Raw genomic sequence first — 10,954 nt, forward strand, 5'->3', positions numbered from 1 at the left:
GTCCTGCTTGGTTTATTCATGAAATGGCTTATAACAAAAGCACATTTCACTCGAAGCGACGTTACATAACTTTTATTTTTTTAAAGTAATATTTTAAAAATATTGTATTTTTCCCATTCTATCTCGAGTAAATGTAAATAATAACATCTGTTATGCAAAGCGCTTTTTACGACGACAGCTGTTGTGAAAGCGCGATATAAATAAAGATGTATTAACAATCTATATTGTTCCTTTGAAAATCATTACATTACACTATACGTGAAACACATTGTATTAAACAAAAACTTTTTAAAATACAAGAACATTGAAAAAAAAAAGAAGAGATTTCAATTAAAATTTATAGTGCAATACATTAAAGAATTCCAACTCAATTTATAGACTTTAGTTCCAAGATTTACTCAGAACTCAACATGTATTACTTAAAATTACACATTTTCAACAGTTATAGATATAAAACCACGCACACACGCAGTATATTTAGTAGTCATTCAGCCTGTGAGTGCTCGCACGCCCTCTCGCGGACAAATAAGGTGCTACTCCCGTACAGCTCAACATTAATTTTGACACTAAATAATGTGAAAAAATGAGTCAGGTATAACGTTTGCCTTTTAAAAATACTTTGTCTTTATTATATAAAACCAGTCAAATTGTTTGTCAAAAACAAATGTGTTAAAAGCCACGATATGTGATTAACTGAGTAGGTGTAAATATTTGGCATGATAACATCCTGAGTGGCGTGCTGTCACGCTGCAGTTGCATGACACTTGGCAGTCAGAAGAGGAAGGGGAAAAAACGTGATTGTAGATGAACAATATACAGTATAGATATGTTTCCCCCCCAGAATGGAAGTAAAATGTGCTTTTCAGCAAACAATAAACGTTCTAAAAATCCACCTTACTTATAAAACAGTTTTTCATTTAATATAAATCACATTCTGTAGAGCTGGTGCGTTTTTGAAGTTTGACTTCATTTTAGTGATTGCATCCTTTGGCTTAAAAGTCAAGTAGATGTTCCCCAGCTGAAAAAAATAAAAGCGGCTCCAGTTCACCCATGACACTGATGTTTGCAAGTGATCCAGAAAATGGATGAATTACTTGCGAGGCTCTTAAGTGTCGGGTTTAAGTCCAGAGATCAACTAGGCACGTCTAAAATGTGAAAATCTTTGGGACATCTTTGTTGTTTCACAACAATAACCTCAGTGGATCTGTTCTAAAAATAAAAACAGTCACACGTAAAATGTTCCCCCACTCCCCCCCTTGAATTCCCAAATGAAGGCCACGACCTCGTTGCTCTCACGAGAACAGCGGCGATTAGAGCGCAAAACGTTTCTCCACCTCGTCGGCGACCATTTCGGCGATGGCGAGCGAGGAGGTGGCGGCGGGCGAGGGAGCATTGCGCACGTGCAGCACGCGGCTGCCCAGGTCGCCCACGCCGCCGTCAAACACAAAGTCGTCCACCAGGTTCCCGTCACGGTCCAGCGCTTGCGCTCGCACGCCAGCCGGACCCCTGAGAACATTAAAGTCCGTTTCACGCTGTTATCATAGATATAATATTGAATAACATTTGTATTTACCTGAGCACGTCACTGCGCGACAGTTCTGGTATATACTTTTGGAGGATCTTAACCTGCGCCCCGATGAAGATGCCTCGGTACATCTCGCCCATGCCGTACGAGATGTTCCTCAGCACGAGCTTCTGAAGACCTCTGACACAGCCAAGTTAGAGTGTAACTGTCGCACTATATCACTCACGACCGTAGCCACAGTCCCTTCATAGCCTTGTACATACTTGTGGAAATCGACACTCATGCTGACATATATTTAAACATCATCTCACGCCTTACAGTACAAGCCGTACCCTCGTATTTTCGGGATGTGTTATGAAAATCAAGCTGATTGACTTGACGTTGGTTGGTTTCCACGGGACTGACCTGAAACTGAGCGCGTCGGCCAGGTCTCTCACGTTGAAGTCGTAGATCTTGTATCCTTCCCTCTTGAAGGCCAGCACGGCGTTGGGTCCCAGCCAGATGCTGCCGTCCATGCGCGGCGTGAAGTGGACCCCCAAGAAGGGGAAGCGAGGGTTGGGCACCTTGGGGGGGGGGGGGGAAAGCAAAGTAGCAAAAAGTCATTTTTCATTGCTATTTCTTCCTTTCTACATTCTGATCCGTAATATGCAACGTGCTTCTATCTTCTAATGACTTACAGATGCCCTTAAACACACAGACTGATAAAACGATTCCCTGGGAAAAGTTTGGAATTCCGTTCTGACCGATGATAAAAAAAACATGTGGCCGTAAAGTGATTGCGTAACATCGGGGAGGGGAAAGGTTAGGGCTTACGGGATAAATGTTGCCTTTGACCAGGTAGTGCTTGTCCGGCTTGAGGATCAGGTAGTCTCCTCGGAAGGGGACGATGCGAGGCTCCCGGCTGCACCCGGAAATTTGCGACAGGCGGTCCGAGTAGAGACCCCCGCAGGTCAGCACGTAGCTGCAGCCAAGCTCGTTGCCCTGAGGGAGCGCATCCGGAAGGCATTCAATAACTTTATTTATAAACATAACGTAACGTTTGGGCCGCTCACCTTTTTATCTTTGATGATGATTGGATATTTGAGTCCTGAAAAAGACAATCAGAATGATGACATCATCAGTTCGCGTGTTTCTACGCTGCTATTGCTTCTTACCTTCAGCGCTCCCTGCTGGGCTCTCGGCGGCCAAGGCGATGTCGCTCACTTCGAACTGTGCGACCACCTTGCCGCCGGCCTCCTCAAAGTCTTTGCCGTACTGGAGCGCTACCTGCCGCCAGTCCACGATGCCTGTGTTTGGGGAGTCCAGCGCCATGACGCCCTGGACGGGGAGAAGGCACGTCAACGTTCAGCCAATGAACCAAAGAATAAAACAATCCAGTGAAAAACAAATGCCTGCCCTCAAACATAAAAAAAATAAACACCCCTCTTAGGCAAAGACTCAAACTTACCCTGCAGTACGGCTCCCGCTCTTTAATACCTTTAGCGTCTATCATATTGAGTCCCGGCACCTCGTTTTTCAGGCCTCGTTCGTACAACGCTTTGAGGCGAGGGATTTCCTCCTGTTCCACGGCCACAATAAGCTGCAACCACACACACGCACAATCTTTACACTTTTAGATGTTACTGGATGTAAAATACTCGAGCGGTTACAAAAGTTGATTCGACCTTGCCGCACTTCTTGTAGGGCAGTTGTTTCTTGTCGCAGTATTCGTAGGCTAGCGCCGCCCCTCGCACGCATAGGCGAGCCTTGAGCGAGCCCGGCGTGTAGTAGATGCCGCTGTGGATCACGCCGCTGTTGTGGCCGCTCTGGTGCACCGCTGAAAAGAAAAAAAACACACAAACAAATAAATATGTAAACTAATGAGCGCATTAATCAATAGATTGAAAGCTTTTTAAAATCTGAAAAATGATTTGTTTTATTTAAATGTTTACATTTGATTTAATGTTCTAAATTTTAATTTGATCATTTTATTCAAATTAATGACCTAATCAATGAATACCATTTTATTGATTAAACTGAATTTCAGTGTTTATATGTATATGAATGGCTCACAGAGCTCTTTCTCCTTCTCCAGCAGGGTGAAGGTGAGGCCGGGGTGTCGCATGATGAGCTCCCGGGCGGTGGCCAGGCCCACAATGCCGGCGCCCACCACGGCCACATCACACGTACTGGAAGAGCACACGCTGATTAGTCACCGATAAATTAAGAACTATACATTCGGAGGCCGGGCGTGTTGACAAAGCGGTTCAACGTCCTGCTGTTCGACACAACCACCACGACCTTTGAGACGGACATCATGCAACCCGATGCACATTTGACCCTTTATTTTTATTTAAATATATTTAACAATTATAAAAAATAAAAAGTGTGAACGGACAATGAACAGTACTGTGCTGTATGTGTACAGGAAGCCCCACAATGAAGAGTCAATGGCCAAATGTTCAAAGACTGAAATAACAGCTCCAATCTTGTGAGCTCAGAGGAAAGAAAAAAAAAAAAGTCTGCAAAACTTGCTGCCTTGTTCTTCTCAAAAGCAGGCGCAAGACAAGAACAGAGTCACATCATCGACTTGAAAATAAAGTGTTTACAGTTGCCACCCCCTTTGCACGCCCCTGTCCACATTGAAATGGATCAGTTCAGTTCACTAAGTGGCTCTGAAGTGCTACACTGTTGTGATTCGTTTTTTTGTGCTTAAATTGATGTGTTTTTTAAAAAAATTGGGGGTCTGAATTTGTGTTTTTGCTCCTCATGCATTTAGCGTCAATTAAATCCGGTTTCGGTCCCGATTCCCAACAAATAACGGGGCGACTGTACAGTGCTCCAGTCAGGGAGTCATTGCATAACCGTCCTGCCTTCAAACTCTGCAGACACACTCGACTAATGTGAAACACATGGACGCGCTGTTCTTTTAAAAGGGCGTTTCAAGGGAATAAAAAAATTAATAAAACAAATACAAAAAAATATATTTCTCTGTGCGTTGTGAAATTGGTTATTTGTTAGACCCGCTGTAAAATGCCCTTGACAGTGCAAACAAGTCGATAAAAGCTGCTCATATGGAAATGCATGTCGTAAATGTGCACATATACAAAGTACAAAAGCAGAAATGTGAGTAAATTAAGTGTTTTTCCTCTTACCTGTGCAAGTGTCTTGTGCAGGTGTCATTTAGCAACTTGGCGCTAGCAGCCTTTAAGGGGGCTCTTGTGCCCACGATCCGAAACATGGCAACCTCTCGTCCGAGTATTGTATAAAAAAAATAGTAAAGGACAACGCTAAAAGTATTTCCAGGGATGGGTCCGCCTTCTCTTGTCACTTTTCGCCCTCCTCCTCTTCCCTTCGTCGATGTCAGCTAACTTCCCACATGAAACCCAAAACTCGCGTCAAGACCCACGAGAGTTCCTCCTCCACCAGACAGCCAATGGGAAGGCGCGTATTTGTGACGTTGCACGCCAGACAAAATGGCCCCGGTTGACATGTAAACAAACCCGGCAAGCTTGAAGGGTAGGTCACAGAATGTTTACATTTTTCCACTATTTGCTAGCCTGAATATGCAATATGACGTTTCAAAATGTATTTATATTGCAGATGAAGCTGCTAGTGAAGGTGCTGCAGTCTGCTATGAAGCAAAAAGAAACGAGCCGGAGACATTTCTGGGGCTGGCTCAATGCTGTTTTCAACAAGTACTTATACCGATGTTAATCCTATAAATTGTTTAAAAGGTGTCTGTGTTCATCTATAGAAGAGGCTCAAAGTATGTGAAAAGATGTATATGTTTCTAAAAGTGTCAGTAAAAAGCATCATGTGATATGTTCAAACTTGGGTGTTGTAAATTACAAACTATAAAATGGTGCACATTTATTTCAGGCAGTGAAGTGCTAGTACAAGTGTTACTTTTACCTACTGAACTTTGGTCTTGTTTTTAGGGTGGACTACGAGCGCATCAAGGCCGTGGGTCCCGATCGAGCGGCGTCCGAGTGGTTGCTGAGGTGCGGCGCCAAGGTGCGCTTCATGGGTTTGGATCGCTGGCACGGGGACTACAACGCGCTGCCCACCGGGCCTCTGGGACGCTTCAAGATCCAGGCCATCGATGCCACCGACTCCTGCATCATGTACCGAGGCTTCGACCATCTCGGTTTGAGAAAGGCTCCTACGTGTACTTTCCATGCTTAACCTTAAGTGAGGTAGAAAAGATTGACGGCGCTGCGTTTGTGCAGAGGGTTTGCAGCATGTGGAGGAGGTGAAGCTCCAAAAGTGCATTTACATCGAGGACGCATGCTTGGAGCGGCTCAGCTCATTGGAGAACCTGCAGCGCAGCCTTTTTATCATGGAGGTGGTGTCGTGCGGAAACGTCACCGACAAGGGTCTTGTCACTCTGCACAAACTCAGGCTGGTCTCTTTTTTTAAAATGTACTTTTATACATGTCATTTTTAGTAAAATAAGTTTTGATTTTGAAAAAAGCATTACATGCGTTGTTTTAATAACATGTTATTCTAAGTAAAGCATAATAAATTCCAGGAAGTAGTAGTTACCTGGAATTTGAGGATGGAAAATAGCTTTTAAGATGCTTTTGTTGTTTTGCCCCTTTGTGTAGTAATCTGGAGTACCTGTTCCTCAGTGACCTGCCTGGTGTCAAGGACAAACAGACCACAGTGGAACGTTTAAAGACGGCACTCCCACGCCTTGACATTCAAGTGGACTTGGACTAAAAAAACAACAAGAAAGCACTTTACAGTTCACACCAATTTATTTCTCATCAACATGGTCCTTTTAGCTTGACGCCAAAAAGACTCGTTTATGCTTTGTCGCAAACATGAATGCCTGTACGCTTCCATGGGCCAATTTTGGGTTTACATGCTGAGATTTGTTTTGTGTTGCCAACAAATCTAAGTTATATCTCATGGTAGCACAAATGTAGGCAAACAATTTAGGGTCTCAACCACCGAGTGGTACAGCAACATTTGATCCATGAGTTATGGAATATAAAGGAGCCTTGAATTGATGCACTCAAATTTGAACCATTTGGCATTTCCACAACCGCGGACGTCCTTAGCACCAATGTGGGGATCATGTCCACTAAATTATCAATGTTATTGTCTCTCTGCTTATTTCAATAAATACAATTGAGAAAGTAAAAAAAAAAAAAGTGGCATCCTACTTGACTTGGGGTGCGGAAGATTTGACCAAATCTTCCATGTCATGTATAAGCGGAGCATAGTGTCATACGACGCTCCTTGTCCTCCGTCAGCTAGCTAAGACTTGAAAAAAGTCATATGAGGAAAAGACACCGACAAATGTCAGTCACTCATCTCCAGCGCTTTGCTTCACTTCCTGAGTTTGGTTGATGCACGGGTAGACGTGTTTCTAGATGTTGGGCAGGTGATAGTTGAACTTGCTGAGGTTGTGAAAGTACTTCTTGGTGTCCGAAACGGGGAAGATGCTGCTGCCTGTCAGCTGAGGTAAACACTGACAACGACAAGCCAAAAATGGAATCAACTTCAGAAGTTCATATGCCATGAGAGGGAGTGATGACATCAATAATCATTTTTAATAATATTGTGACTATGGATGGATGAGCAAAGTATTTTGAACTTTGTCTCAGCAAATTATGTACATTAGAAACATCGCCTTTATTTGTAAAGTGCGTGACTCACTGGCAGGTGTTTGCGCGGCAGGCGGGTCCTCCTGTTGCCGTGGCGATCGTGCCCCACGCTGGCATTGATGTTGCCCTGTTTAGCGTTGCGCTGGTACTTGTGTCTCAGGTTATCAAAATAAGGATGCTGCAGCAGCTGCTCGCATGGAAGACGCTCGCTCGGGTTCATACGAAGGCAAGCCTGACGACCATATCATTACTAGCATTTAACAGACACGTTTAGTTGACTAAGGAATGAATTAGACAAAGAATATATAAATCCATTTGGTGCTAATGCTGCCATTACCTTCATGAGACTGAGAGTTTGGTGGGAGAGGTTTGGATATTTCAGCTCCAGGGGTTCCTAACGTGTGCAGAAGAAAAAAAGAATGTCTTACTTGTCACTAAGGAGTTTTGGTGGAGCTCATACCATCTGTAGAGGTTCCGGGATGGCGAGGCCGTGGAAGAATTGATTGGTGCTGAAAATTTGCTGATGGCGACAGATCAGATCTCCTGCAAAATATTGGACGAAATTCAATTATTTTAAGGGAGACAAAACAAAATGAAAATGATCTTTAACTCTGGCTAAAAGCGTTTTGAGTTGCTCTTTTAGCAAAGCTGACCGAGGGTCTTGCGGATCAGGTAGAGCTGGTCCATGTCGGACTTGCCGGGCCACAGCGGAACGCCGGAGAGGAGCTCGGCGAAGACGCAACCGACGGCCCACACGTCCACGGGGGGGCCGTACTGCGTGTCCCCCACCAGCAGCTCGGGGGCACGGTACCAGCGTGTGGCCACGTAGTCCGTGTACGAGTCGCATGGCCCCGCTACATACATGACAAGGTAAAACAATTCAAAAGAGCCAATCATTTAATGAGACAATGGAGAAAAAAAAAAAACTGGACTATATTGATTTTAATGAAAGATTTTCAGCGAAAGCCACATCATTGTGGTGCTTACTGAGAATCCTGGCAAAGCCAAAGTCGCACAGTTTGATGACGTGCTGTTTGGTGATGAGAATGTTCTCAGGCTTCACGTCTCTGTGGATACACTGGTCAGGGTGTTTGTACCGCCGGGCCGAGGGAGGAGAAAGGAATGCTCGTTAAAAGAGAGGAGGAGAACCAAAGATGTGTGAAAGCGTCGCTTACTGACGTTGTGCTTGTGGCAGAAGTTAATCGCTTGAAGCGTCTGCCACGTGATGCTCCTTGCCAGATGCTCAGGAACGCTGCACACAACAACAAAGACTTTCAGCAATTTCCTACTATAAGAAAAAAAAGCAACAATGTCACAGGATCATTGCTCGAAAATCACCGCATCCAATCAAAAACCGGAAATATCCCGCTCGCAGCCACTAGGGACCGTTACGATGCCTCCCTCGGCCCATTTACCGAATATAGATTTATTGCCACGCTCCGCAGGCAGCTGTGTTGTCTTACGGGTAGCCATCTTTTCAGCGTTGCCACGGAAACTGCCATCACGTGACTCGTGATTCAAAACAAGGTCCGCCCCTCCCGTAAAAGAGGCTGGCGGTGCCCCGCGGGCACAGAGCATCGCCGCAAACATTCCCGGCGGGGCGGGTCAGCTTCCCCAGGAGACGGCCAACACAAAGACGGCAACGTACAGTATGTCACAGGGAGATAATCCAATGTACACAGCGCCGCTCAGTTCGAAATACACCTGAGATGTGATGTCATCGTACCAAAAGCCCAAGACATAAACGGTCTGAATTTTGCGATGATGCAAAAATAAAATTGTAATGCTGCAAGAATCAAAGATATAATTTTTTCGGTATTTAAAATTGGAGTCTTGTGAGGAAAAAAAATCATTTTGACAAAAAAAAAAAATCAAAATGTTGCGATGTCAGTGTGAGTGTGATGCTGACCCTTGGGGGTGTCGCTCCAGCTCATGGAGCACCGTGTGGTCGCAGTACTCAAACACCAAGTGAAGCTTCCTCTTGCGCCGAAACACCTCGATCAGATTCACCAAGTTGCCGTGTTTCAGTTGCTACACACACATGGACACACAAATACACACAAACATTACGCACACACACGTAAAGACAAGTCCGCAGTGAGTGAGAGTCGTGGAGTAAGACGTCCACCTTCCTAAATCCAAAGTGTTAATAGGTGCACATAAAGCTGGCGTCGCCCCCGACAACAGCCCCAACTCACCTCCCCCCCATCCAGGGTTCTGCCAAATTTATGGGCTGCCACTCCCACCCGCCACCGCTTGACTAATTAAGCAGAGCAGCTGACACTTGGAATCAATACGAGGCGGTGGGCACGCTTCCAAATTGGAGCGTCAAATTGTGATTTCAAGTCAAACTAGTGCTGCAACGGAATGCATATTTATTTAAAAAAAAAAACATTTTGTATATTTCTGTTTTTGTTTTCCTAGCCTAAAATCATTTAATAATACTTCCTTAGGTACATTAGTCATTTATAGTATTTATGAATTTTCGGTTCTTGGTAAATGCAAACTATGATGACAATTCTGAAATCGGATTTTGTGTGTCGACCTTAAGCATCCTGATCTCCCTGAGTGCGATTTTCCTGATGGTGGGGTCGTCCTCCGATTCCACAAACTTCTTGATGGCTACGATCTGTCCCGAGTCTCTGTTGCGACATTTGAAGACCACGCCGTACGAACCCTCGCCGATCTTGCCCATCTTCTCGTACTTGTCCATCCTTCGATACAAAGCATCCGCAAAAACAAACCAAGGGGAAAAAAGTTCTTGGAACACAAAGAAAAAGTCAAATTATGAATGATTTTTTAGAAACAAGTTGCAGTTCTAACAAAATAAGTGTAAACGTTTGGTTACATAGAAGACAATTGTACTATAAAAAAGGCGGTGCAAAACAAGCAAACAAAAAAATCTCAGGGTGTTGTGGGCGTCCAATCAAGGCGCAGCACCGTTGGTAAACATCACCAACAAAATAAAACTCAACAAAATATCTACAAAAATATGTCATGAAGATAACGACACACCACTTACTTTCTGGAGGTGATGATGGAAATAAAAATATCCTGAGATGTTTAGTTGGAGAGAAACTCAAGAGGCTTCCTTCTCTCTGAGGCTCAGATGTGATGTGTGGAGGGGGAAAAAAAAAAAAACCCTAACATATCAAACGTGCACACACACACACATGCACGCACACACACACACCTTTACAAGACCCGCATCCACTCACACTTTCACAATAAAACAGTGCAACTGCAAATTTAAATTGACACAAAATACAATGCTGCAGTAAGAAGAGTAACTCGACTGACATTTACCATGTTTCCTAAATATGATTATGGGACAAAGGAAACATCAAGTCATGTCTTCTACTTGATAGACAAGCTTGTCTTTTATTGTGAAGGGAAAGAGGGGGCTACCTTTTCTGTCACCCACCGTCCTTAACACGCCCGACTTGACGCATCTTCCTGGTCCACCAGCCAGTCGCCGTAGCAACAAGTTGGGAGGTGAAAAGAAAGAAAAGGACTCTGGATTTGTCCACATGAACGCTGGAACAATGAGGACATTTAAAAGCAGTTACAGACAAAACAACAAATAAAACTAAGAGACTAGATTGTACCTTTGCTGTCGTGGGAGCAGGGACTTCCTGTTTTGAGGAGCTTGATTTGCACATATTCCAAAAGGTCGCATCACATTGAGACCAATTAACGCTGCTCGGGGGCAATGGCAGAAGAGTGGCAGCCTAAACGGGGGAATTAACGGGAACTAATACCCACACATCAACACACACGGACATGGAAAATAATATTATGTAGTAAAGTAACGGTAAAATACAGTACACGC

The 10,954-nt window shown here is 44.2% G+C and overlaps 3 protein-coding genes across 4 annotated transcripts; 1 reads left to right on the plus strand and 2 right to left on the minus strand.

Moving 5' to 3' along the window:
- Positions 1-595: 595 nt before the first annotated feature.
- l2hgdh (L-2-hydroxyglutarate dehydrogenase) lies at positions 596-4,901 on the minus strand. Its single transcript, XM_037241311.1, has 10 exons — positions 4,660-4,901; positions 3,578-3,693; positions 3,190-3,341; positions 2,973-3,104; positions 2,680-2,842; positions 2,578-2,612; positions 2,339-2,506; positions 1,931-2,088; positions 1,574-1,705; positions 596-1,506 (listed from the first exon to the last, which is right to left on the minus strand). Exons 1-10 carry the CDS (start codon positions 4,743-4,745, stop codon positions 1,311-1,313), a joined length of 1,338 nt encoding a protein of 445 aa, XP_037097206.1. The 5' UTR covers positions 4,746-4,901; the 3' UTR covers positions 596-1,310.
- A 33-nt stretch (positions 4,902-4,934) lies between these two features.
- On the plus strand, positions 4,935-6,302 carry dmac2l (distal membrane arm assembly complex 2 like). 2 transcript variants are annotated; one of them, XM_037241410.1, is made up of 5 exons: positions 4,935-5,023; positions 5,108-5,202; positions 5,446-5,654; positions 5,737-5,929; positions 6,115-6,302. In XM_037241410.1, the coding sequence occupies exons 2-5, from the start codon at positions 5,108-5,110 to the stop codon at positions 6,227-6,229; spliced, it is 612 nt and encodes a 203-aa protein (XP_037097305.1). In that variant the 5' UTR covers positions 4,935-5,023; the 3' UTR covers positions 6,230-6,302. The 2 variants fall into 2 exon arrangements, with proteins under 2 accessions (XP_037097305.1, XP_037097306.1); XM_037241411.1 differs by having other exon boundaries at positions 5,737-5,908.
- cdkl1 (cyclin-dependent kinase-like 1 (CDC2-related kinase)) lies at positions 6,255-10,879 on the minus strand. Its single transcript, XM_037241349.1, has 11 exons — positions 10,731-10,879; positions 10,145-10,659; positions 9,668-9,882; positions 9,032-9,153; positions 8,302-8,374; positions 8,110-8,200; positions 7,776-7,976; positions 7,583-7,665; positions 7,460-7,516; positions 7,175-7,354; positions 6,255-6,986 (listed from the first exon to the last, which is right to left on the minus strand). Exons 3-11 carry the CDS (start codon positions 9,833-9,835, stop codon positions 6,885-6,887), a joined length of 1,077 nt encoding a protein of 358 aa, XP_037097244.1. The 5' UTR covers positions 9,836-9,882; positions 10,145-10,659; positions 10,731-10,879; the 3' UTR covers positions 6,255-6,884.
- Between the last annotated feature and the right edge of the window lie 75 nt (positions 10,880-10,954).

Source organism: Syngnathus acus, chromosome 22, assembly GCF_901709675.1.
Source record: "Syngnathus acus chromosome 22, fSynAcu1.2, whole genome shotgun sequence".
In the NCBI taxonomy this organism is placed as follows: Eukaryota; Metazoa; Chordata; class Actinopteri; order Syngnathiformes; family Syngnathidae; genus Syngnathus; species Syngnathus acus.

Excerpts from the sequence above, each read along its gene's own strand:
- l2hgdh (XM_037241311.1), bottom strand. The coding sequence starts at position 4,745 with ATGTTTCGGATCGTGGGCACAAGAGCCCCCTTAAAGGCTGCTAGCGCC. Across the intron at positions 3,694-4,659 it reads TGCACAAGACACTTGCACAG|TACGTGTGATGTGGCCGTGG; the intron begins GTAAGAGGAAAA and ends GTGCTCTTCCAG. Across the intron at positions 3,105-3,189 it reads CCTACAAGAAGTGCGGCAAG|CTTATTGTGGCCGTGGAACA; the intron begins GTCGAATCAACT and ends GTGTGGTTGCAG.
- dmac2l (XM_037241410.1), top strand. The coding sequence starts at position 5,108 with ATGAAGCTGCTAGTGAAGGTGCTGCAGTCTGCTATGAAGCAAAAAGAA. Across the intron at positions 5,203-5,445 it reads CTCAATGCTGTTTTCAACAA|GGTGGACTACGAGCGCATCA; the intron begins GTACTTATACCG and ends TCTTGTTTTTAG. Across the intron at positions 5,655-5,736 it reads CCGAGGCTTCGACCATCTCG|AGGGTTTGCAGCATGTGGAG; the intron begins GTTTGAGAAAGG and ends GCGTTTGTGCAG.
- cdkl1 (XM_037241349.1), bottom strand. The coding sequence starts at position 9,835 with ATGGACAAGTACGAGAAGATGGGCAAGATCGGCGAGGGTTCGTACGGC. Across the intron at positions 9,154-9,667 it reads GGGAGATCAGGATGCTTAAG|CAACTGAAACACGGCAACTT; the intron begins GTCGACACACAA and ends ATGTGTGTGTAG. Across the intron at positions 8,375-9,031 it reads CTGGAGCGACACCCCCAAGG|CGTTCCTGAGCATCTGGCAA; the intron begins GTCAGCATCACA and ends TGTTGTGTGCAG.